At 47.3% G+C, this 26,751-nt stretch overlaps 10 protein-coding genes across 10 annotated transcripts; 3 read left to right on the top strand and 7 right to left on the bottom strand.

The window, feature by feature from the left end:
* PHATRDRAFT_37226 (predicted protein) lies at positions 1-3,582 on the bottom strand (the record flags this gene model as incomplete). Its single annotated transcript, XM_002181342.1, has 2 exons — positions 1-1,413; positions 1,498-3,582. The coding sequence occupies 2 exons, from the start codon at positions 3,580-3,582 to the stop codon at positions 1-3; spliced, it is 3,498 nt and encodes a 1,165-aa protein (XP_002181378.1).
* A 423-nt stretch (positions 3,583-4,005) lies between these two features.
* PHATRDRAFT_37227 (predicted protein) lies at positions 4,006-9,526 on the bottom strand (the record flags this gene model as incomplete). Its single annotated transcript, XM_002181343.1, has 5 exons — positions 4,006-4,488; positions 6,401-6,510; positions 6,577-8,467; positions 8,540-9,193; positions 9,230-9,526. The coding sequence occupies 5 exons, from the start codon at positions 9,524-9,526 to the stop codon at positions 4,006-4,008; spliced, it is 3,435 nt and encodes a 1,144-aa protein (XP_002181379.1).
* Positions 9,527-9,733: 207 nt separating this feature from the next.
* Positions 9,734-11,876, bottom strand: PHATRDRAFT_37228 (predicted protein; the record flags this gene model as incomplete). The annotated part of the gene is made up of 4 exons (XM_002181344.1): positions 9,734-10,684; positions 10,757-11,084; positions 11,144-11,556; positions 11,865-11,876. 4 exons carry the CDS (start codon positions 11,874-11,876, stop codon positions 9,734-9,736), a joined length of 1,704 nt encoding a protein of 567 aa, XP_002181380.1.
* Positions 11,877-12,140: 264 nt separating this feature from the next.
* On the top strand, positions 12,141-13,200 carry PHATRDRAFT_47107 (predicted protein; the record flags this gene model as incomplete). Its single annotated transcript, XM_002181174.1, has 1 exon — positions 12,141-13,200. One exon carries the CDS (start codon positions 12,141-12,143, stop codon positions 13,167-13,169), a length of 1,029 nt encoding a protein of 342 aa, XP_002181210.1. The 3' UTR covers positions 13,170-13,200.
* A 52-nt stretch (positions 13,201-13,252) lies between these two features.
* On the bottom strand, positions 13,253-14,921 carry PHATRDRAFT_47108 (predicted protein). The gene has a single exon (XM_002181345.1). It carries the CDS (start codon positions 14,820-14,822, stop codon positions 13,452-13,454), a length of 1,371 nt encoding a protein of 456 aa, XP_002181381.1. The 5' UTR covers positions 14,823-14,921; the 3' UTR covers positions 13,253-13,451.
* Positions 14,922-15,240: 319 nt separating this feature from the next.
* PHATRDRAFT_37231 (predicted protein) lies at positions 15,241-17,454 on the bottom strand (the record flags this gene model as incomplete). The annotated part of the gene is made up of 1 exon (XM_002181346.1): positions 15,241-17,454. One exon carries the CDS (start codon positions 17,452-17,454, stop codon positions 15,241-15,243), a length of 2,214 nt encoding a protein of 737 aa, XP_002181382.1.
* A 2,701-nt stretch (positions 17,455-20,155) lies between these two features.
* On the bottom strand, positions 20,156-20,989 carry PHATRDRAFT_37232 (predicted protein; the record flags this gene model as incomplete). The annotated part of the gene is made up of 1 exon (XM_002181347.1): positions 20,156-20,989. One exon carries the CDS (start codon positions 20,987-20,989, stop codon positions 20,156-20,158), a length of 834 nt encoding a protein of 277 aa, XP_002181383.1.
* A 59-nt stretch (positions 20,990-21,048) lies between these two features.
* Positions 21,049-21,867, bottom strand: PHATRDRAFT_47109 (predicted protein; the record flags this gene model as incomplete). Its single annotated transcript, XM_002181348.1, has 3 exons — positions 21,049-21,376; positions 21,409-21,736; positions 21,818-21,867. 3 exons carry the CDS (start codon positions 21,865-21,867, stop codon positions 21,233-21,235), a joined length of 522 nt encoding a protein of 173 aa, XP_002181384.1. The 3' UTR covers positions 21,049-21,232.
* Positions 21,868-22,243: 376 nt separating this feature from the next.
* PHATRDRAFT_37234 (predicted protein) lies at positions 22,244-23,089 on the top strand (the record flags this gene model as incomplete). Its single annotated transcript, XM_002181175.1, has 1 exon — positions 22,244-23,089. One exon carries the CDS (start codon positions 22,244-22,246, stop codon positions 23,087-23,089), a length of 846 nt encoding a protein of 281 aa, XP_002181211.1.
* Positions 23,090-23,788: 699 nt separating this feature from the next.
* PHATRDRAFT_47110 (predicted protein) lies at positions 23,789-26,688 on the top strand (the record flags this gene model as incomplete). The annotated part of the gene is made up of 2 exons (XM_002181176.1): positions 23,789-26,039; positions 26,111-26,688. The coding sequence occupies exons 1-2, from the start codon at positions 23,894-23,896 to the stop codon at positions 26,686-26,688; spliced, it is 2,724 nt and encodes a 907-aa protein (XP_002181212.1). The 5' UTR covers positions 23,789-23,893.
* Between the last annotated feature and the right edge of the window lie 63 nt (positions 26,689-26,751).

Below are 26,751 nucleotides of genomic sequence, written 5' to 3' on the forward strand. Positions count from 1 at the left end.
TCAATTAAAGTCATCACGGTTGCGAAGCAAACGATTGAAGCGGCGCCACCCGGGCACGTTAAGGAGATTGTTGTCAGACGCGTACATCGCGAGTGTGACTGGATTGTCCTTAGCCATTTCAATTTGAGGTTCGTACGACTGGGAACCATCTTCCCATTGAACCAAAACATTCCAAGAGGATCCCTTGTAACCAGCATCGGTCGGTTGCAAAGGGCCTTGGTGTCCAATAATACTAGTAAACGTGAAATGATCTTCGATATTTCCGTTCGTAGCGGGCTCTGATTGTTGGGCTTCCATCAAATCGGAAAGTTCATTGTACGAAATGATCTTGTCAGCATCCTTTTCATCAATTTGCAACAAGAAGCGGATCGCCTGATGGTTATCAGAGTCGGTATCAATAATTTTACGGGCAACAAGGGCTCGATGGCTCTGGCCGTCAGGGGCTTCACGGATCAAATACCTGCCAATCAATTCGTCAGGAGAGAATGCAGGGGATTTCTCAAAAGATGGATCGACCGTAGCGTCATGGCGTAGGTCACTCGTAGCCAAGACAATGGGCTTAGGATTCGAAAGCTCCCCACCATTGGGAGAGGAATTCGCAGCACGATGGTTTTTCAAAACATTATTGACATTGGCTGAACGAACAACAGAACAAGCAATGGCTTGGTGAGTATTGTCGGTTAAAATCCAATAAGTCAGCGAATCACCTTTGTGTTCAGCAACACCAATCCAACGACCAGTTTTCTCGCAAGAAGCCGATGGGAAAGACGCATGGTCAGGATTGTAATAATAAACGGGTTCAAACCAACGGAAAAGGAGCAAAGCAGAAATATCAGGACGCTGTCCATGGGCAACCTGAAGCGGGGTACGCCAATTCAAGCTTTCAACAGCAAGGCGATTGAGCAAGTAGGTCACATAAGATACGCAGAGCAACCAATATTCCGGAGGAGTGTTTGTATGATCCATGATTGTGTTCACCATCTTTCTCACCTCTTGAATGCGGCGCTCCGCGTAATTTTGGTGCTGATGATGCGGCTCGCACTGCATATCGTCGATTGCATACATAGGCAAAATCTGAAGTGCCTGTTTACCGATCTGAGCACAAGCAGTGTCGCTGAGGAGGGCATTGGGAGCACCATGGGTACAAATAAAGTCCTCGAAAGTATGGGCAAACTGGGATTCACGCTTCATCGGGAAGACAGAGGTGATTTGCAAACTTTTTCCAACGAAAAGTTGGGCCATCGTAGCCCCACCATGGTTAAAAATGCCGTCATCGGCCGCAAGGGTATCCGAGAAGAAGGTATTGGTTGCCACAATTTCGTTCAAACAAGAAACATTGGCAGCAGGGAAACGCGACTTGAAGTGTTTGCGCAGGGGCAAACGGGCATGGGCACGAGCGAATTGCGTGGTATTCTCAAACGTGCGAGACATACAAGCACTGGGAACCCATCCAAAATTGGGTTGCAAAGCATCGGCATTCAAAGGGGATCAACTGACAGCCGCGGAATGCGCAAGGAGACCAAAGTTATTGATGCGTTCATCACGGAACGGGACATGGCCGGCAGGAAGCTGCAAACTGAGGTCATTGTCGGCAGCGGCAGGAGAAGAGACACCATTTGGGTCCCACTCGTTGTCAGCGGTAAAAGGCACCCATTCGAAAGTGTCCAGGTCCTCCTCGGCAGGAGCCTGCATAGACAAGTAAGTGAGTCCGCCAGAAACCGAAAGCGGGATGACAAAACGACCATTGGACGTGACAATACGCTGTTTGCCACCAAAAGTACGAGGGACGTCGTCAACTGTGACTCCCCAGGAGCGCATTTGGTTGCACAAATGAATGGTATTACCAACACCAAGATGAGCATACTGGTGCAACACACCAATAATGGGACCATCCGTCGTGTGAATGAGTCCAGCCACCGTTGACAAACGGAGGTTGGTCAATTCCGAATTTCCAATTCCAGAGACAGTTGCCTCCAACAGGGATTGCGAAATAACGGTTACGTCGGAGCCGCTAAGGCCACCGTTGGCACCACCATTGATCAAAGAGTCCTTATTCAACGAAACATCGTGAGTGGAAAGACGGTACTGCACAGAAGCACGGTTCACTTTGCCGCAATAGGTGGTCCCATTGACCGAAAAAGAGTCAGACGTGGCTCCATTCGATGGAGCAGGGTGCTGGCAGGAACCTGAATTCGAAATGAGCGAACAAAGCAGTTGACCAGGTCCGGCAGCAGGCAGGACGTGAGTCGAAGCGAGGCTTTGATTGTCCACAACCGTCGAGTCGCTGACATACACCGTAGGAGGAGGCTGAGTGGCAGCGGCGTTCACTGATAAGGCAGGGGCAGGAGCTGGAGCAGGGCAAGGTCCTCGTTGGTCCATAATGGTCCACTTCTCTTCGGGAGAGAGAGCATTCCACTTTTCAGGAGGCACATAATTCTTGTGCTTCTTACCAATTGTTTTGTTAGTTTTCTTCTTGGAAGAAGACTGAGACTTCGCATTGTTTGCTGAGCGGCCACCGCGGTTGTTACCGCGGTCTTCCAAATCGGTCAGATCAATATCAGTCGCATGTTCGAGCATCAAATCATAAACATACTCAAAATCGGAATTGTCGGCACTCTTACCCACATGGGTACGAGAGTAAAGCTGAACATTTCCAAGGAAAAGTTTCAATTGCGGATGGGAACGGACAGCTGACTTGCGTTGTACGCTCTTCTGGTGATCCGGCAAGGGGAACTTGTTAATCCATTCAAGATCGTAAATCAAATTGCGCCAGGTCGTCAAAAAAGCAACATAGGTCTTGCTCTTTGAAGTTGCAAATGAATACAAAGTGAGCTTCGTTTCAATGGATGTAGCAGTGATCTGCGCATTGATACCTTTACCATACGAGGCAACAAGGTCGCGGTAAACAGCCTGAGCATCCAATTCATCCACATGCTTGTGGAGGATTCCACGCGCACGAGGGGTCAATAATATATTGTTGAACACGCCAAAAACAAAGTTCTGCATTTCGACAAATGTATCCGTCTCGTTGACAGTCTCGGACAAATAATCCGGGTCAAGAACCAACTGGACGCCATGGATACGAAGCTTGATACGAATATTCGTATTCCAAGTGACCCAAAAACGGTCTTCACTGAACTTTGGGTACGGAACGGAGTGATTCTTGATTGTCTTCCGAAACTTTGCGGCAGCACTTTCAACAAAGGAACTCCGAGCGTCCAATCCAACAGGGGTAGCAGGGGCAACAATAGCAGAGGCTGGTTGCCAATACTCAAGGACTTCAGGGGTAAGTTCAAACCAGGTTTCGTTTGTCACATCGGTACCTTTCGAGAGGAACCATTTGACAATCTTCAAGATCCGATCCTGCTGAGCAGACGGAAGAAACATACGAACAATAATGGCAGGGGTATCTCCCACAGAAGGAGTCAAAACACCATATGACACCGTTGCAAGACGATTTTCGGTGATTGAGGCCAACTCGCTGGCCTGAGTAATACTGTACTCTTCAAAGAACCGACGGTACGACGAATCCGGTGTCGTCGCTCCCAAAAGGTTCACAAGAACATGTTCAAGAGGGTCCATGGTCAAAGCAGGGATGATTCTCGAACGCAACTGTCGGGCCATTCACACACAACAGAATCTTGTGCACCAAGGACAAACAAGACGAACACAATATCTCGTGCACCAAGGACAAGCGAGATATCGATTAATTTGATCAACTTGTCAGCAGACCGAAAACAACAACAATGCCACTGGTCTTACCCAACGGATTGTTTTATTGCCGTTCTGTCACAGAACCAGACAATCCCCAAACAAACGGGAGCAAAGTGATTTGCAATCCAAGACAGTTAATCTGTCGAAGGTCAAGTATCTCCTGGCTTCTGAAGACAGCACAAGGTGATCAAGACTTGTCTAGCTTCTAACAAAGAGATACAAACTAACAAATATGGTTTTCACACAATTGATGTTAAGATTTATAAATTCTAAACTAAAGAGCTAATCTGTTCACTTTCCATTTGGCTCCACAATCTGCCAAGCGCCATTGTGGTCCGTTTCACTATTCTCCACGGTGTTATACACGGCACCGTGGGCACATTCATCATAGTTACCATGCTCCTTAGCATGGCAACGATCGAGTCCCGAAACAGTCACGTCATGTTTCTGAATACCCAGCTGGGATTGCGCCTGTCCAAAACCATCCGTGTCGGAATTTGTGGCCAAACACACAAGATTAGTTTCGACAGGCTCGCCTTGGGTGCCACGACCCAAGTAGTGCGCGCCATCGCGCGAACCGGTACTCAAAACTGTCATTCCAGTTGACAACCTAGCTGGGCTTCTACACCAATCACCTTTTCCAGAACTGTCCATACTATTGATGAGCTCTACAAACGCAAGAACGCGAATGATGGAAATCGATGAACTAATAAGATTTCTGACTAGTTTGAGAATCGTGATTGAGTCTGTATGATGCAGCTGAATCGCCAATGACTGTTTCATATGGCGATGACTTGTTTGAAATGTAAACGGGAAGACTAGAACGTTCGTAGGACGTTAAAGCTCTGTATGTAACCGTGATAGGTTCTTTGGTACTATCAATCTTGTCACAACGGATTGGGAGAATATCAGTCTTGTCACAGCGGAATGGGAAAGATTTAGTAGGCCCAATGGAATTATCAACACACCCTCGTTTCAAACTTGAGTTGGAGGCAGTTTGGTCGAGATCGAGCAAATAACGAGATCGCATTATTTGATGATGTGATGGCGAATGATGCTTGGTGAAATAATCTGCAAGATTATCAGTTCCTTTTCTCCAATGAACATTGAATTGACCTTGCTTGACACGGTCTTTAATCCAATAGAAACGCATGTCTATGGCTTTAGATCTTCGTTGTTTCACTGTATTGTTGACAATTCCTGATGCACATTCATTGTCAGTTTGAATAGGAGTAGCTAACTGGGGATGTCACATAGCTTCCAAGGTAGTACGTAATTCCACACCGTCCTTGGCGTTAAAGAATAGTGCACCCAGTTCAGCTTCGGTTGCAGAAGAAAGAACGGACTTCATGATAGAACAGTGCGTGTGTATGGCGCCGTTTAATGGCGGTGGCTTGGAATTTGGCTTGGGGTTCTTGGTAGGTGCAGAACTTAGAAAAAAAATTCCACCAGCGCGAGAGCGAGCTTTGGATTCTGATAAATAAGAAGCATCGCTGTGAACGTGTAAGTGCATGTCGCTGGCGTGGTATCGTACCGTCGCGTCTGGGTGCGTTGCGCTGTAATTTAGTAGTTGCGTGACGGCTTCGGCAGTTGCTTCGGTTCCTTTCGTTTGAGCGGATGCGAGGGTGCCGAGAGCAACAAGCATGGTTGAATCCACGGCGCGAGCATAATATAACAGGGTACCAATAACTTCTTGAAGACAAGTGATGCCAGCCTTGTCGAGCGGCGGAGAAAGATCAGTTTCGTTGGTTAGCTGAATTTTTACACCGTACAATGGCGGAACCCACGCGTGAGGAGAATGTTGAGGTCGGGCTGGGGACGGATGTTGGAAACGTTGTAAAGCTTTTTCGACGTAGCCAGGCATGGCCATGTCAACGTGGCGCTGTTTGTAATTCCAAGTAAAGGTGAGACCGCAGTAAAGGGCACCGGTCCAATCTGTCGTTACCGTGTAAAGCTTCTCGAGACAGTGTAGTAAATGCTCGGCATGTTCCTTGCCCACGTATTTAACACCAAAATCGTCAACAACTAGTGAAAATGAAATAGGGCGCGTTTCGTGGGTGAAGAAGCCTGGGGTATGCTGGGCCTGATGGTATCCGTCGAGAGCTAAATGATCGATGAGGCGGTTGTTGGCAATGCGGCCTGCGTGTGGGAGACCGTACATTCCTTTTCGAATTTCCACTAGAACGTTGCCGTTGTGAACTAGCGGGGCAAGCTTGTACTGTTCCATGATGCAGTCCGGTATATGGACTGCAGGGATGCGCATGTACTCGTACACGGGGAGAGGAGTGCCCAAATAAAAATCCTTGAGGTCGCAGGTCATAAAGCGTGCGCCTTCAGTGGAAATTACGCTGTTGATGAGGATCTTGATGGCTGGTAAGGCAGCTGTAGGGGTACTTGTGGGTCCGTTGTACTCGATACGGTCGCCGCCGACAGTGAAACGGATGCGGTATTTTTCGGCCTTGTGTGGCTTGATAGCCGCTACGATCTTCAGGTAAGTGGCCTTGCGGTCGTGCGGCTTCGCGGTATGCGGAATAAAATGCATCGTGTCGGTGCCGGTGGGCATGTTGGGTTTAACGCCTTGGGATAGGCGGCCCATCTCGTTGGCAGCGGCCTGAATCCATTCGGGGCCGTGTTCGGAATTTTTGAGTTTTGAATACTCGAGAGTGGCTCCAGAATTGGGGTCGACGACGGCGTTGGCGCTGTCGAACGCGTCTGGGTATAGAGCGGCTTGCAAGCGAGTTCCGTGACTGTGCGGAGGTGTTGGGACCTTGGGAGATGGTACGACGGGTGCGGGTGCTGCTTGGGTAGGAACAACGGATGTTGGAGCAGAAATTTTTTCTTTCAGTTTGCGAGCGGCCCTACGACGTGCTTGGCGAGGGTTGCAGGTGACAAGCTTGTATGTCTCGGCCTCGGAGTCCGGGGGAGGCACCCTCGGAAGTGACTGCGGAGGGGCGGCTGTGGCGGTCGGCACCCTTGGAAGTGATTCAGTGACCGGGTTTCGGAAGCGGACTTGACGCGGTGAAGAAGTAGATGCAGCTGGCGGACTTAGGGTTGCCGTGGGAGCAACTGGGAGGGACGAGTCAACTGGGTTAGCGGCTTTGGAAAAAATATCTGAAAGTTGCGAGAGGGCTTCGCGTTCGTTGACCGAAAGAGGTGATAAAGGCGACGCAGGAGAGGGATGTGCCAGAGCATGGGCAAGATCGTGAGCAGCGGCGACAATTGTATCGCGAGACGAGGTGCTGGGCATTTTGACTTGGCTGGGAAACCAGGTCAGAGTGTCCGAAATGCGTTCGCTGGTGGTCTCCTTGACCCAGACGCGATAGCATCGGTAATGGTTCATGGCGGGGCCAACGTACCAACCGTCGGCTGCGTGGGGGGCCCAAGTTCTGCGAATTGACGGTTTTTCGTGTACAAGCACGCGGATGCCCGGGGGAGCCAGAGGGGTATGATTGTAGTCGAACGAGCCGTGGAGTTGGGCCCAGGACGACAGATTTGGGTTGATACGAGACCCTCGAAGAAGGTTGAGAGTCATGATGGCTTGTGGGAGTAAGCGATCCCAAAGGTGAAGCGGAAAGTTTTTGTCTGTGCTGCACAGACCTGCAATGAAGTGGTTTTTGAACGTGCGGATGGCCCGTTCGGCGGCGTTCCGACGGTGCACGTGAGGCGGAGCTAATTGAAAATCAATATTGACAGAGGACATGAATTGTTGTAATGCAGTTGAGGCTTCGTTGTCTAAGCGTTGGAGTTGGGGGCGCAGACCTTTGGAGGACAGCATGGCGTGGGCACGCTGGTAGGCGCTCAAGATCTCGGGACCGGTGCGGTTCTTCATGGCTTCGACATGAATAAAATTGCTGTCGTAATTATAGACCACTAGCATGTAAGCATTGCCGGAGCTTGAAGTGGTAACGAAACGGCCGGTGGGGTCGGTAAAAATTTTTCCGGTGACTTCGGCGAAATCGGCGTACAAAAACTGCGTCCTGGCGGCTGGAGGGTCTTGTACGACGGGATTGGTGTCGAAATTAATGTCGTCAGGATCAACAGAGGCACACAGGGTGACCTTGGGCTTGGTTGAGCGCAAGTTGGACCGTTGCTGGTCAAGGTGTCCCTTGACCATAGGGACGGACTGTGGGGGGTGCCGTTTTACCTGTGCAGACGTGATGTCCGGAAAGGTTGTGAGGCGGCCTTCGTCAATGGCCTTGCACCATGTCGAAAGTTGTGGCGAGAATAAGGATGCATGAACAAAGGCAATGCGGTCGGCAAGGGTCCCTGAGTGGTCTCCGAGGTGATTCGCAAAATTTTTGTCGTGCAAAGGCGCATGCAATTCAGTGGCGGGAGGATTTGGCGTTACAGGGGAGTCTAGGGTCCACAATCGGGTGCAAGGAGAACGGCCGCCGCGAAGAACGACAGTGTTATTGAGCTCAATGCTGACCGCGTCGGATGTGAATGTGGCGGTACAGCCGTGGTCACAAAGTTGGCCGATGGAAATGAGGGATCCATTCGAGAGACCAGGAAAGATGTGGGCGGTACGAGCTGCCGGAGGAAGCGAAGGAATGTTGAGTTCGGTGATGTGACTTGAAGTAATTGTGCGACCATCAGGGAGGACCACGTTGATGCCGGGGACTGTCGGTTGGCAGTGTATGTGAGCAATGTTGGTGCTCAAAAAATGTCCGGTACAGCCAGTGTCTGCAATGGCGTCGGGAGGAAAAAATGGCGGGGAGGAAGCTAACGGAGGAGTGTTTGGTGCAACTGAAGACTTATTTTTGTTATGATAAGTATTCAGCGGCACACTCAACAGTTTGGCCGTCCCTCTTTCCTATTTGGGCACCGGTGGCGTGTATTGATAGGTCTTGGTCGACCCGCCTTGTTTGTCGTGCAATGTAGCGCCGGTTTTGTGCCCCGGGGCCTGTTTTTCACATGTTGCACTGGTGTGCTTCGTGTTGTGCACGATGCCGTGTGTCCAGCAATACGATTTGCCCTTGATGACAGTACTCTGATTTGCGGTGTGGTAACCCGCAGAGCTGCTGGTGGCGGTGAGGGCAAGATCCTTGTTGGCCTTCTGGAAATGTTTTTTGAAATTTGCCAAAGTTTTATCGGCTTCATCTTTATAATGCCAGTCGCGAGAAGCAAGATCAAAGAGTCCGGTTTTTTCGATGATCTGGTAGCCGATGCGAGCGATAATACGTTCGTCCATGACTTGGCCAGACGCAATGATAAACTGATTGCCTTTTTCAAGCTGCTGGAAGAGTTGCTGGATAGGCGTTGGTGGATGCCAGGCGGCTTTCATGCGTTCGTCGTTGGCGATGAGATCCGAAGCCTGAATTTTACCAAAGGTTTCCCAAAGATGAGAGAGGATTTTGAGGGGAGAGACTTTGTTAAAGCCTCGTGTAGGATGACCGAGAGATTCGATGTATTCGATGGGAATGGCTTCAAGGAGTTGATTGCGAAACGCTTTGATGGCGTTGTGATAGAGGTCAAACAGCTTTTATCGTTTGTCGTTCTGGCGGTTAGCTTCGACAATTTGAGGGGCTGTGGCGTTGGCAGCGTGAACTGGGTCGAAAGGCGGTTGCACAGGAGGAATGCATGGAATGCCGTCGGTCATTTCGAGGTACTCGGTTTCGGAAATTACGAGAAAAAGGTGACCGTGTTGGCCATCTCCAAGAGTGGAGGAAAGGGTCTCCGCATTGTCGTTGATTTCATACTGAAGCTGATGGAGCGACAAGTAATCGGGTTCGGTTGTCGCGGTAGCAATCGGGGTGAGTTTGCTGTGCGGAAACGAGTCAATGAGGTCTTTGGGAGTAGACTTGGTGGTCATGATGACGAAAGCGATCGGATCTTTCGGATGTGGTTTTGTTGGCCTTGCAGGTTAGACTGGAACTTGTTTGGCAGACAACAGAGGAGAGGACGAGATGTCGTCGTGTGCGATAGGTGATATTGTGAGGAAATTGGAAAATTGACGTTCTTATTAGTTCTATTGATGAGCTCTACAAACGCAAGAACGCGAATGATGGAAATCGATGAACTAATAAGATTTATGACTAGTTTGAGAATCGTGATTGAGTTTGTATGATGCAGCTGAATCGCCAATGACTGTTTCATATGGCGATGACTTGTTTGAAATGTAAACGGGAAGACTAGAACGTTCGTAGGACGTTAAAGCTCTGTATGTAACCGTGATAGGTTCTTTGGTACTATCAATCTTGTCACAACGGATTGGGAGAATATCAGTCTTGTCACAGCGGAATGGGAAAGATTTAGTAGGCCCAATGGAATTATTAACACATACGTCCCCGCCAACAATGTTGCACTCAGTCCCTGGGTCTAGGATAGCTCTTGGTTTCTTGTTGCCTACGCGTCCGCGGCGGGAGATAGGGCTTTGACGAGACTTGGCACGCTTGTGCTTCCGCTTCGACGGATTCTTCTGCTTTTTCGCCCGTTCTTTCTTCACAGGTGCAGTAGAATCTTCCTCTTGACCGGACTCAATTTCGACATCGTTATACTCATCACCTTCGACGTGGTCGTCCGGATCCTTCATACTGATCCGGATGGAGGAGTCAGGCGTGCCGGATGTCTTCGTTTCCGTTCGACGGACAACACCGGTGATTCGCCTCCCCTTGCCTCTCTTGCCCTTCTTGGACAAGGAGCCCCCCTTGCCTTGGGTGTTGCGGGTCTTGACGGATTTGTCGGAACTGTCATTATTGTGCTCTCTTTTCAACGGGGTTTTACCTTTCCTGTCATACTCAGTGCTTGCCAGTTTGTCCAATCGAAGAATACGCCCTTCGGAGTTCCAAACTCCTTTCCACTTGATTAGATTCTTGCGAGCACTTGCTGGCTTGACCAGGTTAAGTATAGAGTTCGGAATCGAAGGAATTTTCCCACTTGACGGACCTCCACCATTCGACTTGCCGCCCTCGCTCGACTTGAACCGTCTAGCTTTCTTGGCCGACAATGTGGAGTCCTTCATGAGGACTTGCTTGCGCATACAAATGGGCACAACACATTAATTGAAGTCCGCAGTTGAATCTCCTTCCAACTGCTGTTTGACCACATTGTAGTCTTTGTCAATGATCTTGTCGAGAAACTGATGTCGTTTTGTATCCGCCGTATAACCCTCACCATTCTCTTTGAGCTTCTGGCTGAATCTCTTGAAATGGTTGACAAAGGTCCCGGCTGGGGTCGCATCATCAAGCAGTAGCTCATCCAGCTTGCTATGATACTTGTTGATGATTGTCCGACCGGTATCCAATATACCATACCATTCCTTGATAGCCATCCACGCGGCGTATCCGTTCTGGTCCTTCACGTCTTCCATGATATGCATTGTGGCACCATCCACAAGAGCAATCACAAACATGTGATAGAGCTCATTGTTTCTGGCGGCATCAAAATCATTTCCGACTCCTCAAGGACCATTGAGGAGTTTACGATAAACGGTGATTCCGAGAGCCGTTGCGGTTTTGTTGACCAGTCTTCAAAATCTTCCAGATCACCTGAAAACTTTGAGATTGTGTTAATACTCGCTTTCATTGTTCCGTGGCGAGGGTCGAGTCCAGCAGCCGGGTTCGGAGCATTTGCTCCAACATTCTGATGGTTAGACAACAACACAAGGTTGATATCTCCCATCGTCGTATCGGGACCGATTTCCTTACCGCTGCTGAGGTACTCAGCCACACGCTTCAGTTTGTATCGCTTTGGCAGTGTCCCAACCTGGTCTCCCAACACTTGTGTGAATGCAGGAAGGTCCAACGACGCAATGGTAGTCCAATCGGTGATACCGGCTTCAGCAAACAAAGCTGCTTTGGCATCCGACAAACCGACGAGATAATGATCAAAGGTTCCATGTTTCTGTGGGATCTGTTACTCATAAAGAATGAACAAAGTTTGTCTCATAAGCTAATAAAAGTATGCTATGCCTAGAACAATTGTTGGCCTGTTAGTGCCCTACGAGATGCTCTTTTCCAATCGGTGATTACCAACCAGAAGTGGGAAAAGAGCTCCCGCAGTATTGCCTGCGGAATTCTCACTGATATGTATCGTCACACGACTGCACGGAGAAACTCTTAGAGTAGTTATCCTTTACATGTTACTAGAACCAACAAATGGCTTCCATAGTTGCACAGACAAAGGAAAGTAGCGACGGATGACACACGCACCGTCTGCGTCATCTGGTGACGTGCCGAAGTGTCTCGTGTGCTACACACACAATTCTAACAATACGATGACGAGATGAACAAATAGCATGCTGTGCCGCACTGCACATGTCGACCGTTATTCTCGCCTCCATTGACCCCACCGGCACAACGATTACGTCTCATAGTCAGTGCTTCTAGCACAAGCTTGAGCCTCCTAAAGTCAACGCATGTTCTTGAAATGCCAGTATGAAGCACTTCTTACGGGTAGCTCCACGCTCACATCGCTGTCACAGTCCCATGTGTTTTCGGTCGGCGGTTCTGTTTCTATTGGCTCTTCTTTCCTCCTGTGACGCCCAAGATCCACTTCACCTGTCGGCAAGGCCGTGGCGAAAGTATCCAACGAGCCCCGATAGAAGCCACTTTTCCCGTTCGCGTCCAATTCCACATGCGTACGGGGACCTAAGTGCACACTTTCTGGACAACGAGGAAATCAAAACTGACCGAAGAGCACGGCGATGGCAAGTCAACCTGAAAACCAGAAATATTGGCCGGCTATCTTGGTCCAGCCGAATCATATGGACAAACATTGCGACCTTTGCTGCCCAGGCTTGGAAGCCTTCGTTTACTCAATGGGGTATAAAAGTATCCGAGAAGATTTTGCGTGGCGAAGAACTGTACAGACTTATTACTCCAGTGTTCCTACATGGCGGCTTCGGTCATATTTTTACAAATATGATTTCGCTGAGCAGAGTCGGACCAGATGTGGAGCGATTGTTTGGATCAGGACGATTTCTGACAACGTACATGGTTTCTGGAATGACAGGCAATCTTCTTTCTGCATATATGTCTCCCAACCCTGGTTTAGGCGCTAGCGGAGCCGTTTTTGGGGTCGTCGGCGCGTACTATGTTTTTTTGACCCGCAATGAGTGGTTACTTGGACCAGCGGGACAAAGCGTCACATCTAGTATTACACAAACGATGCTGTTTAATATTTTCCTGGGTGCATTGAATCCAGTTATTGATAATTGGGCTCATCTGGGCGGCGCTCTTGGTGGTGCGGCAATGGGCTACTACTTTGGACCGCGACTTTACCTAGTAGAACTTCCAGAAGGTGGACGTATAGTGATGGATCGCCCAATCGCTCGCCTTCCTAGAAACATAGAATCGATTCCCGGGAATCTGGCGGGGCAAATCAAACGAATAACACGACGGATGCAGGTTGAAAGATACAAGACAGAGATGCCGACAAGGCCTTGGCAACAACGACAACAACACATGCGACAAACGGCACCAAACCGTTCAATCAAACCTGGTCCAGTGGATTAAGCACAGAATGTAGTCGCATCGTTTACGTGCTATTCTGTTATCCATGCGATTTCTCTGCACAGCTATGCTACAGAAACGAAGTTTCTTATGTTGCTTTACAGGAAAAGCTGCGTTCCCGGCTCTAGTCGCGACGGAGTTTGCCCTCTACTATAGAAAGCGTGTTGTACAGAATACCAGTACGCACGAAGTTAAAAATTTCTCTCTTCCGGAAGCAGAATGAAAGACGAGCCAAAATTCTCGACCGCTTCTTGCAGAAGTTGCTGCATGATTTCCAGGTTCTCTTTAATGTTCGTTTTTTAGTCGTACAGACTTGGTTGTTATTGAAAAGTCAGACCAGTCGTATGGGAGGCATTTCTGCTTCACACCTCCGGGCCGTGGAATACAGTCTCCCTGTGCTCGATCTTGAATTTTTTTCAAGTTGCTCTCGACGAAGCCAAAGGTGGGGACTCTCAGGTATTCGTATTTTTGGATACCATCCAAGTGAAAAGATGTATCGCCGTAGCAACACCATTCATGGTAGTCCTCGTAACATATCATCTCAGTTGCGTTGGGGTTCACTTCACAAAAAGCTTTCACAGTCCGTCGCTGCAGTTTTGGCTTTGTTAATACTAGCGAAAGAGGAAGGGATTGTGTGAAGCTGCTGGGTCTAGCTGACAAAACCACATCACTGTAACTCAGCAGCATCATATCTGCAAAGGCGCCTTCCCATCCTGTCAGACAAACGTTTCCATCATTGATCACTGAGCCACGTTCCCCGAAAAAGACGCCAGATCCTGGTGGGGGATGTTGCTGTTCAAACTGAACGACTGGTATTTTGCCTCTGAGAAGGACACGAAATTTTGAAATCAAGTCTGGAGTATCCGTCGCGACAAACAGTATCGATGGTCCCCAATCTTGATTGAGAATCAAGGTAACAATCCTTTGTAACCACCTCTCTTTGTCGTGAATACTGCGCCCCCTACTGGCAAAATCTCCGACCTCACCATTTCCTGCTCGAATGTGTATTCCAATGCTTGTAACATTTGCAAAATGTCGTCGTCGAAAGTCATCCACCTGGGCTTTCGCCGAAAAGCGCTCACGAAGACCAGAATAGAATTCCGAGTCCGCGAGGTCTTTATCAGATGAGCATGCGCAACTTTTGTTTGGTCCTTTCCGAATCAGCTTAACAAAGCCCCCAACCTCGTTGTTTACACGGGTGAATCTGCCTATGTCAGTCACGTTGACAAGATCAGAGAGTGGCTGTGGACCAAAAAGGTAATCAAAAACTTCCACACTATCACAGTATCCCCAGAAGCTGCGAAGGCTATACCCTAGTTTTCGGGCGAGGTAGCTAGCGTCCGCAATCTTGGAGATTCGGTGACCTGCACCGCAACATGCCATGTAGTCAACGGAAGACATCCGATAGGCGTCTTCCTTTGTTATGACCCCTGCATCGTCAGGTTTTTTACAAGTCAAACTAGATGGACGACTGGTTCCGGAAAAGAAGGTTAGAATAGAAGACGTCGGAGTAGATGTTGATTGTGGGCCTGCAGTGAGACAAAGCGAAATTGTCAACGACGCGAAAATCAATCCGAATAAAATGGTATATGTTTGGAGGGTCACAGTAGCACGGTTGCGCCTAAGAATCCCCCTCAGCGTCCCGTTGCGTTTCATGTAAGCAACTCTGTCTTTTGCGCAACGCTTTGTTTTGGTGGATTGATTCAAACTTTATTGACGTAGAGGGTGCTTTCAGTAGTCATTACAGGAGGGTTGGGTTGCTTCGGGAAGTATTCGGTCGTGATATTCTAACACATTTATTCGATGCCCAGACGGCTCAGCAAAAACGTACGAGAACTTTGGCAATTTTATCAGACATGACAAAGACTAGTGTCTATTCTCCTGGACGTTCCCCTCATATGAGGGTACACTTACCCTCATATGAGGGTATAAAGAAACAGCCAAAAACCGATGGAAAGCAGACGGACGTCGTGTTATTATCGCGACAAAATTAAAAAACTACCTTTTGCTATTACAGTCCTTATAGCTATGTTGATAATGCTTACAATTTATTTTAAAACCATGCAGTGAAAGGTCAACAAACGTAGTGCTCATGGACAGTTTGCAAGTGCGCAGAGAAGCACATTTTACCTTTATCAGTAGGACAAATCCACTGCTCTTTTGACTTTTCTGGATTGTCTTTGCAAAGGGAGCAACAATACTTTGTCTTCTTCATACACTCTTTGCAATTGCCCTGTAGTGCATGATTTGAATTCTTTCGTTTTCGCTTAGTTGGAGTTAGATGTGCATGTGTCCCCATTCTTGGGGAGCCATCTGATGGGTTGATGGCTGAAGCTGTTGCTGCTGCCGTCCGTGCAGCTCGCGGAGTGCGCAGGTTGACCTGCCCTAGTGTATTATCAATCAGCTCTTCTGCCAAATTACCATAGAACTCTTTCTGGGTTTCCCCCCCTCCCTTGGGATAGGTCAGCTCTTTGTACATACGAAATGAATTCACTGCAATCATTGAAAAAATTGTCAAGCCAACCCGTTTATCCCAGAAGTGGGTCACCAATTTTCGCTCCACACCAAGTGTATCCTGTCGGTCGCGATTATGCTGATCAATCTTTCCACATGAATTGTAGTAGACTTCAGCCACCTTTGGCTGAGGCACTTCTAGTGTTACTTGTGTGGCGGGTGCATTTGGTGCTTGGTCTTCTTGCCTCCATCGTTTTCTGATGTACGGAGAACCTGGAGTCAGCCCATATGCATTTGAAATGAAGTACCGCCGCTCCCGGTCAATCCAAACACATGCAACCATTGAAGGCTTTCCATCCTCTGTCCGTGACACCAAACCACTCCTTGCACCATTTGGAGAGGTGAACGGTAATCTCTGAAGGTAGGCTAACGGGAACTTCTTTGTTGCCGTCTTCACGACCCCTATGAATTTCAACCCAATCCGTCTCATCTCTTCTGCTGCCCCAACTGAAGCAAAGTAGGAGTCTGCGCATACAATCCTACCATTGCGAGCCCACGGGTAGACCAGTTCCTTGAGAACAATAGTTCCATGTAAGAGCCCATTGTCATGCTCCTGCACATTTCTGTCTTCCTCTTCTGCTGTCTTAACTAGCCTTAGCCGAATCATGATGCCACTCTTTCCACACGCCGCACATTGTATCTCGCATCCATTGTCTGGTTTCCGGTTGATTGCAACATACATTGGCAATCCAATGTTGATCCAATGTCCACCCTGGCCATACCAGCGGGAGATAGATTCATCTACACATATGACCTCTGTTGGTCCAAAAACTTCTGCCATGTATTTGTTGAACTCTTCAACAAAACCGTCAATCAACAACCAACGGTACTGCTCGGACGACATGGCCTGGGGACGCTCCGTTGGTTGATAACCAAAACGAAGGCAAGACCAGATGTTGTCAAAGCGATCTCGCGACATTCCAGTTTTGCCAAATGCTGGTGCCGATATATATTTAGATGGTGCAATAGTAGACCACAGACTTGCCCTGCTTTCAAACTCAAACTTAGTTGACAAAATTATAACACCAAAGAACTTCAGTAGCTCAGGAAATGCTGTTGACTGTCTTCCTCTCAACATGAGGGCCATGTTTGTGTTCCTACAGAGGCTTGTGAGTGCCTTTGGGGGGAATGCCAACAGGAATACATCCAAGCGCGACATGTATTTTTGTTCGTTGCTTCCGGGATGCAGAGTTTCTCCAATGGGAGTTGTCAATGACCATTTTCGGGCTGGCGTTGACGCAACCGGATCCAATATAGCTTCTGAATCATCATACCAATCAACACCATGCTTTGTTACAACTGGGATATCTGGAGAGTTGACAACTGGTGGAAGAGCAGGAGCTACAGTTGCACCACCAAGAAGTGTGCTATCAAGTGTATCAGTTGGAGGCTGGGCGGAAATTGGCGGGATGTTGGCAGCAATGGCAGTTCCCACAAGTGGTATTGTCTCCAAAGGTGATGGTGGGGTCCAGAGTGGTGACCAGATCTCAATACTCTTCATGTGAAGAGTCTTCTCCTTTGTACAGCCATCTCCAAAATCAAACCTTGCAAACACTGTGTTCAATCTTCGGTTTCTTGTTGGGTTCAATGTGCTTTTGACCAAGACAACCACACCCTCAACCTCCATTTGCTTTGCGAAAATCCCAAATCGTCGTGAGCATTCCTTCAAGTTTGTCACACAAATTGCCTTTGCTTTGCACTTTGCACCCGTTTTGAGGCTTTCCACCTTGCTTGGAGTCCTCTTGGGTGTATTTGTCGCGGCCTGGGAAGCCATGGTAGGTGTAAAATGAAGCCGAGAGCGGAACTGTGTAACTTGCGATGCGAAGAATTTTACAGTTTTTGTTTCGCGACAAAAATTGCGGTCGTCGTTTTCAACACGTCATTACTCCAGCACATCACTGATTGACCATCTGCCCATTTGCCCGAAGACATTATTGAGTATGCTGAATAAGACAAGATTGACAGTAATATCTAGTTTTACATATCCAAACCATTAGATAGGGTGTCAAAATGACCATCATCCAAGAGTCTTGAGGTGTTTTGTTTTCATCTTGGCGCGAAAATAACACGACGTCCGTCTGCTTTCCATCGGTTTTTGGCTGTTTTTTCACACCCCGACGAAAATGGACGAAAATGGAAGCCGTCGTTTTCAACACGTCGTTACTCCAACACATCACCGATTGACCATCTGCCCATTTGCCCGACGACATTATTGAGTATGCTGAATAAGACAAGATTGACAGTAATATCTAGTTTTACATATCCAAACCATTAGATAGGGTGTCAAAAAGACCCTCATATGAGGGTCAGACCCTCATATGAGGGTTACAGTAGAATAGACACTAGCAAAAGGCACAGTAAAGTAGGAAACCCCTACGGCAAGCATATCGGGGTTCTTTATCCCTTTATCTTGGGCAGTCTTGGGAGACCAGGGAAATCCCCGTGACGTAGGGTAAGTGACACGAGTAATCACAAATAACGCATCGAAAGGATGAATTTTTCGATATGTGACAAGATCAAATCGGCGGATCTATGTAACATAAGTTACAATAACAATAAACCCTTTTACAATCTAGCAGAACAAAAGGTTTAACCCTGCTGAGGAAAGGCCCATAATCTCCTGGCCGAAACTAGGTGATGTAGTTGTGTATGTATGAAATGTTTTTTATAGAATTGTATGTATGAAATGGCAGCATTAACAATGCAAGTGTTTTACCCATGATGCCAGTAATATTGACTACAAACAAATGTGACACAGCTTTGAAGATAGGCCATGCCAGAACTTCCCCCTTGCAATTGACCTGCACTTCTTTTATTAGACAAGCAACTTGCAGGTCATTGAAGCTGTCATCTCTTTTCCGCTTGACCTGCTATGTACACCTGGTAGATCTCCAGGAACAGTCACTTGTTCTATTTCCAGGAAATGTGCCGGTGCTGCATGGCATATGCGACATCAGAGACCTGGATCAGGTGATAGATCACAATTGTAGCATTGCGGCTTGTCATGCCTTTACAAGTCTTCCTGTACAATTGGGTCTGCCGTGAAGGCTGTGACGGCCTTCTCCCAGCGTGCGTTACGAACGGCTTCGAGATCCGGATTCATCATGTCCGTTGACATGACTGAGTTGACCACTAAATATTGGAACTGGGCATTCTCCACGTCCGTGGAAAAGTGGCGGTTTGCAGGACTTTGAAGCTGTCGTCTTGCAAACAGGTCCCAGGTCAGATTAACGGTGTTCTGCTCAGCGACACTCTTCCCCTGGTAGAACGTGGCAATTTTCCTGCTTTCCTTCACCGGCTGTGCGTTGGGAACTCCAATGTGGTCAATGTCATGGATTAATGCCGAAAAGATGCCTCATCAGATTGAAAGAGGAGACGGGTAATGGCTGACTGCTTTTCCTGCGAAATAGAATGTACAACTGTGCAATGGGCGCTCGGCAATTGGGCACGAAAATAATCGTTTCTTGTTTGAATCGACAAGCCTGCACGCCAGACAGCATTTACAGATATAACGCAAATATAACTGCAAAAAAGTTCTGTATGTGTCACCTATCCTACGTCACCGGAGATTTCACTCTAGTGTGCACAAATATTTGTGATTACTTGTGTCACTTACCCTACGTCACGGGGATTTCCCCGGTCTCCCAGTCTTTGTTTTACGTCTTTTTATCGTATCTACAATCCTTTGGTCCCACAGACACGTTTTAGCCCGTTATCGTTGCAGTTTTCTAAACGCACTCTCGACCCAGCTTAGGTACTTGCTGTTGACAATTCTAGATTCTGGCCGGATTGGTGATTTTGCGGACTAATTGCGACCGGATTAGTGAATTTCCTCTATTTTCTTTTTGTCGCTATTAGCAATCTTTCTGAGGAAATTCGCTAAATGGGTAATCAGACCCTGCCAAATCCACTAACTGTGAAAACAATTTTCCCATGAGAATAAAAACACTTAGAATTTATGTGATTCTTCCCAAATAGCGAAAATTTCACCCCTGCTCATCCCAAATAGCGAATTCTCTCTTCTTTCTTGTATACTTGCCCATTTTCGAATCTTCCATAGCATGCAGGATACTTACATAAAAGGTAAATTTGTCAACGGAAAAATGCTTTATAAGTATTTTTGGTTACTCACAGTAGCACCCTTTAGTGGATTTTACATGGTCTGAGCACCCATTTAGCGAATTTCCTTAATCGTTTTTGACACGGTAGAAGTCCCTAACCCTGTTAGTTCGTTTCGCCCACCCCTAACCCATTTCTGAAACTATCCAAGTCGGAATTTACATTAAAGAGAAAATTCGGTATTTGGGATGAGCAGGGGTGAAATTTTTGCTATTTGGGAAAAATCACTCTGTTTCTAAGTGTTTTTATTCTCGCGCGAAATACGTTTTAAGTAATCTTTTTATTTAAGAAAAACCCCATATCCTCTGTTAGATCACAAGGATTGTTTTCACGTGGTCATCCCTTCACATTAACAGTCAGTTGCCTCCAATGGTGAGGACTTGGGGATGCATTGACTCATGCAAACAATTAATAATTTTCCAACCAACAAAAGTCAGAAACACAACTACTACGAAGCTAGAAATTGTTGGCCTTGCCGTCTTGGATGGACAAATATAGTATAGAAAATTATTTTCTGCCAAAGTACATTGCAAGTGCGTCATATGTCCGTCACTCTGGACCGTTGGCATTTGGATGTCACGTCGCACTTCATCCCTTCCATGCGTTGTTTGGTGCAAACCGCCACGGGACGCAACGCGTCGATCAAGCAGGTACCTTTCGCCGTTGTGGATTGCATCCAGAGTGGGCCCCACACAACGCGCTTTCGGACGGCGGAACGCTGTAATGGTGCTACCCTTGTTTGGAGACCCTCCGCCAACACGGTCGACAGCTTGTTGATTGTCAACTACTCCTTTGACACGCACGCGTTGGAAACCTTGGACATTATTGTCCCAAACATTGTGACGTTTGTTGCGCTTCTGACCACCCTTGAGGATTTGTATTCTGATTTTTGACGACGGCGTAACGGTGACTAAAGGTACTGCACTGAACGTATTGCACATGATTCCCTTCTCGTAGGAGCAAACCAAACGCCAAGGCTTCGGCAGTGTCCCATTCGATACCTTCGCCATTTCCTGACGTGCCTTAAAGATTTTGGCCATTTGACAATACCTGGAACCGTTCCGGGTCGGATTCCTATCTTGCGCAAAGTCCATCTTATTGCCGGTACGACGAATACGACTAATCTGCGACGGCCCTTTGAAACTGGTCCACCTGGAGCTCAACCAATCCGTCTCCTTTTCCACATACATCTTGGAAGCTTCCAAATCCTTCTCGTAGCTTTCCAACGTAAAGTCACCGATCTCTTGACATTCTTCTTTGGATAAGGTTCCTTCTTCAATCAATCACTTTTCGACAATTTCCAGGGTTGGTGGGTGTTGAGAGATTTCCTTATAGAGTTTGGGTTGCGTAAAGGCCGGCTGATCCAATTTGTTGTGACCATTACAACGGTAGCAGACCATCTCAATAATGACATCCATGCCCCATTCGTGACGTCATTCGACGGCGGTCTCGAGTGCCGTCGATACTGCTAGGGGATCATTGCCGTTGCAGTGAAAGATGGGGCAAGTGAAGGCCTTGCCCAAATCCGACGAGTAGGGCGTCGAGCGCAAATGTAGGGGGTTGGTGGTGAAGACAATCTGATTGTTGATAATGACGTGAATGGTTCCACCAACATCAAATCGGGCACCTCGGCCATTTGCATGGTCTCGTAGACTACACCTTGCCCGGCAAAGGTGGCGTCTCCGTGCAATAGGATTGGTAAAACGTTACGAATCTTCTTCAGGCTGACAGGCTTGGTAACGTGCCCGGACAGCGAGAACATCTTTTTTTCTAGAATGCACTGTGCCGGACCGAGTGCTTGCTCACCCGCAGCTTTGCCCGAGAACAACGGCTCGTGGGGTTCTTCGTTGTCAGAAATCTCTTCGGCGGCTTGCGAGTAAAAGCTGATCCCAACAAACCCCCTTTGTGACAGGATGACTTCATGCTGATCCCCCTTACTGTCAAAGCCTAGCGTTGCTTTCTGCACTTTCTCCTGTTTGTCACCGCAGCCCAATATCTGAGCCAGTGTTGTACTTCACGTTGTGAACAGGAAAGAGTTGGCTGCTGGGTGGAGAGTCAAAAATTTCATGGAGGGAACTGCTGAATCTAAATGGTTATAAATAGTATTTGTGTTGTTATTAATTAAAAAGATTACTTAAAAAGTATTTCCCGCGAGAACAAAAAAACACTTAGAATCAGTGTGATTTTTCCCAAATAGCGAAAATTTTACCCCTGCTCATCCCAAATACCGAATTTTCTCTACATTTAACTGTAAAATGTTTCGATGAGCTCGCGTGAGATACCATAGTAAAAGATCCAATCAAATTGTCTCACTGTAAACAGTGCCAGTCCGGACAACCAACACGTAACTTGCACTCACCACGGTGGTGAAACATACAATTTTTTTTTTCCAAGTGAATGTCGGCTCCATGAAGAGAGTAACGAGAGACTACATACCACTGTACATGGCTTTCGTATTTTGCCAGTCGAATCTCTCAATTGCACTACCAATATCACGGATCCGTTTCTTGACTCGCTCATTGCGTACATCTCAACTTCCCAGGCAGCACTCAAATTCCGACGTCTTTGAGGTAGAACAGAAGTTTCCGCTTTCGCTAGACTCTCTGCCAATCTTGGAAGAGCGGCTACGGATTTTGGGTTTTGAACAAATTACAACGAAGGAACTGACAGATTGGTATTTTGACAACGTTTGCAGCGACCTTGTGCAGCAGGATTGCTGGCTACGCTACCGAGAAGATGAGAATCAAGGGGAATGGCAACTCAAGAAAGGAGTAAGAGGTCAATATAACGGAGCAAATACGTCGACAGTATATGAAGAAATTGAAGGCGCGAAAGCTTTGAACGCTGCTGTAGACCTTTTGGCAAAAGTGGAAAGAAAAGCAGATGTCCCTCTACCATTCGAATTTGCTGGTTTTGCCCCGTTTCACATTCCGAAGCTCCTCGAGGAAATCTCCTTGTTACAACTTCACCCCTTCGCCCGAATTTTGACAAAAAGAGCAAGCTGGGTATCTACTGACCAATGCAATATGATGTTTTGGGCTCTGACTGTAGATTTGGACATAACCGATTTCGGATACGCGGTGGGTGAAGTGGAAGCGATGATAAAGGACCGAAGAGACGTTCCTAGGGCCCGAGCAGCAATAAATGGCTTGGTTAAACGTCTCAAACCAGTAGGAACGCACTCTACGATAGCGATTGGGAAACTCGAATATTACCTACAGAGTCGACAACCAGAGCTTTACCAAATGTGTATCGAACGAGGCATCGTAAAAGAGCCAGCTGCTGAATGAACATCGTGGCAGCAAGCTCTTCTTAACAAATCTTTTGTATAACATCTTTTTTAGATTAAGCAGATTTGATCCGAACAACGGCCACAAGTTTCTATTTGTCGAGCAGACTCACAAGATTTTTTGCTGAACTCTTGATTCAGGGAGTAACATTCGCTTATCAGAATGCATGCTTTTCATCACTTCAAGCATTTTTCTTTAAAATGCCAAGCTATTCTGATACCGAGGCCAGGACAAGACTATATGCAGAGCTATATGCAACAGCTCGTATACAGTTAGTTCCTATGTTTATCTGAGGTTGATGGTGCCTTGTGTTGCTCGAAAATATACTGTGTTTGACTCGAATCGCGCTCTCACAGCCAGTCTCTTAATCTATCTATGTCTGACAGTGACAGTGAATGATGACCTGCCTGATTAGAATCTCATCGCCTAGAGTGCGATATTGTTGTGTCAGGTTTGGCTCCAATGCCACTTAGCTGTGGTAGAGCAGTAAGCTGCGAAAGTGTAATATTGTCATTCATTGAGTACCACTGACATACTATAGCACGTTTTGTATATAATGCAATCAGCCAAGAGCGATTAATCCAAATTGTCCACCAAACGTAAGATGTGGCTCGCCTACTCAAAATAAATGGACGACAGCGAAGAGATCCCCACACCTTAGAGATTTTATTTTTTATTAGGACCCCGGCGCGCTTACCATGAAGCAAAAGTGACAACTGGAGGGATCCGTTTCGTTCGACGCAGCCGTGCTGTTGCACATTAGTATTGATATTCTCTTGACTATCGCTCGTTGCGTGAATAAACATGCGAACACGGAACCAGAGACAAGACGGTGCAGATGATATTATGAGCAAAGTCAATGCCACTGACAGTCGTCATCGCCGACAGGATTCTAATATCAAAGACAACGAGCAAACACCAATCGTCCTGCCAAACAGATCCATCGACGGCTTTACTGACGACTCATTCCGTGTAACGCAGACACGAAAGAGAATTTTGCGGCAAGGTGTTGCTCCACAAGTAGCGGAAGGCAGTGGAGACTGTGAGCAGAAGGAAAAAAGCAAGACTCGTGGTAAAATTAGCAGACTTGGTGCAGCTGGCTTTTACCTAAAAGCGTGTCATCAATCGGGATATGTATTACAAGCAATAACGTGGGCCAAAGCTCGTCCGTTTGTTGTCGGAGCCATGCTATTTTCCATTCCTTTTATTTTGCGGCCGTCTCGCTTTGGGCGGTTCTTAAGCTTTATTGGCCTGATGCGTTGGTACCCCGCGTATTTTGGAAACCATCCAATAGCGGGAGGTCCGTTAGGCCGTAAAATCGATTACAACTATCTTACCAAAGTATACGAAAGGACTAAACGAGAAAATCAAGAGAAGCTGGGAAAATTGGGGATTACAGAGCTGCCCTATATTGAAACATTGAATGCAAAGGAGCAAATCAACGTTTTGAATTTGAACACGCGAGCGGCGATACGAGAACTTTTAGTTCGACGAGAAAGACGTGCTGTGATGTGGAATGAATTAGAATTGCAATCACAAGGCTTAAAATTGGCTACCGACTGCAAACAGTGTGACGGTGTGGCGGGTTGCTTAAATCCTTGCGGAATACCTCGGATTCTTTTGCTTCCGCAGCTCCACAATTGGGAACCGCCGCGGCCAGGTCTAATATCCGGCGCCAACTTGATCCCCTTCACATTTGACGAAACCGAAGTGCGCGATTTCTTGTCTGTCGCTCACCCGCAGCTTCGGAATCATACCAAGCAAGAGACCAACGTTTCCACGACGGTGTGGGCGCTAGCAGCCTTGACTTCGTATGGCGGCGTCTTTCTTGGGGATCAGCGTCGCTCTAAGATTGATACAGCGAATAAAGTCCTGTTTGGGGGTTCGAATCGTGGGATCCTTGATATAGCCTTACGAGATACGCCGGTGGCCATCGTTTCCCTAGAGAGAACTGGAACCGATTTTCGTCTCAAGATGCTGATGACTACACCAAACCATCCTTTCTTAGAATGTGCTCTTGGCGAGTTGCAAGCAATGAGCCTTTTAAACGTTCCACAACTGTGGAGAATGCTCATGGTCTCTAAAGAACCTTCGTTCTACGTCGATGAAGGTTGGAAACGGGCGTTAATAAATTGCCCTGCAAAGAAAGAGACTGGATGCTGTCACTCCAATTCTTTGGTTTCCGTCACAGACGTGGCCGCGGATTATGAAAGCCAAATGCTGAAAGTCGGCAAAAGTGTGGTATATGTGCAAATAGTGAAAGAAGAGATATTGGAGGTTAGGTCAGCAAAAACAGCCCAAGTTGAAATACAACATACTTCGCGGGCATCAACTGAACCCTCTACAAAGGTTCGGTTGGAAACGCTTTTGCGCCTTCATAAAGCCGACCCAGGATGGTTGTGTACTAGGTGCATCAAGACTCCATGGTACGGCTCCATGGAAAAATGTTCGTTCTTTTGTCCAACAAGGTACGAAGAACTCGTTTGTCGGTCTCCGGATAAGCCTCCTAGACGCGAAGTCCCAGTAGATGTGAATGTTTTGGTTCCTTCCCAGCCATCAGCCCAACGTATTCCACGCATTATACATCAGACCTGGTTTGAAGACCTCACGATAGACCGATACCCGCAACTTGTAAGGTTGCAAAACTCTTGGAAACAAAGCGGTTGGGAGTATCGATTTTACGACGATGCCGCGGCAAAGGAGTACGTGATCGAAAACTTCCCCTATCACTTTGCTGAAGCTTTTGACAGTTTAATTCCTGGAGCTTACAAGGCCGACTTTTTTCGGTATCTTGTGCTGATGAAGACGGGGGGTGTATATGCTGATGTGGACGTTATGCTCGACACAAATCTTGATTCATTTATCACTCCATCCATGTCCTTTTTTGCGCCAAGAGATATCGTGGGTGAATACGCAGGACAGCCATTTTGCCTTTGGAATGGACTTATCGGTAAGTCGAGTGTGCCAAATTATTGCGAGTGCAATGCTCCAAGCTGTTGCTTACATATTTAATATTCACAGGAGCCGCTCCAGGGCATCCGTTTCTGATACGAGCTGTTGAACGTCTTGTAAATCTTATCTTGGATCGCTCAGACTTGTATGACATGGAACGCGATATTTGTCGAAGATCGGAAAAACCGATAGAGCTTTGGAAAGTGAGAGCAGAGCCTTTGCTGCTTTTTTCGGGGCCATGCGCCCTCGGCGTTGCCGCAAACGAAGCTTTGAATCGATCGTCACTTGAGCCATTTGATATAGGATGGATCAGCATGGAAAATCTTGGTTTCGGTGGGAAAGATGATCATGGTGATGCTCTGATTTTGGTGGGCGACAAATTTGACATGGGCGCCTTTCGAATTTCGGACCCGGAAAGAAATTTTGTTGTTGCTTCAACAGACCTGGATGGAGTGGAAAAAAAAGCAAGGATCATGGCGAATCCAACGATAGTCGAACGGAACTTAAATGACACACGACAGAAGCAACTACCGCACTACAGTAAAACAGCAAAGGGAGTCTATGTCTGGGGAAGTGCTCGTGTCTACAAAGACAATGAAGTCGCCAACGAAAAAATTAAGTTTTTCCCTCAATACCATGACGAGTAGATCGATATTTAGCTGCAGGGTTTAAATTTCACTTCCCAGTCACGACTCACAGATTTTTGCTAG

This window comes from Phaeodactylum tricornutum, chromosome 12, assembly GCF_000150955.2.
Source record: "Phaeodactylum tricornutum CCAP 1055/1 chromosome 12, whole genome shotgun sequence".
NCBI lineage: Eukaryota > Bacillariophyta > Bacillariophyceae > Surirellales > Neidiaceae > Phaeodactylum > Phaeodactylum tricornutum.

Coding starts and splice junctions, on each gene's coding strand:
- PHATRDRAFT_47108 (XM_002181345.1), bottom strand. CDS start 14,822: ATGAAACGCAACGGGACGCTGAGGGGGATTCTTAGGCGCAACCGTGCT.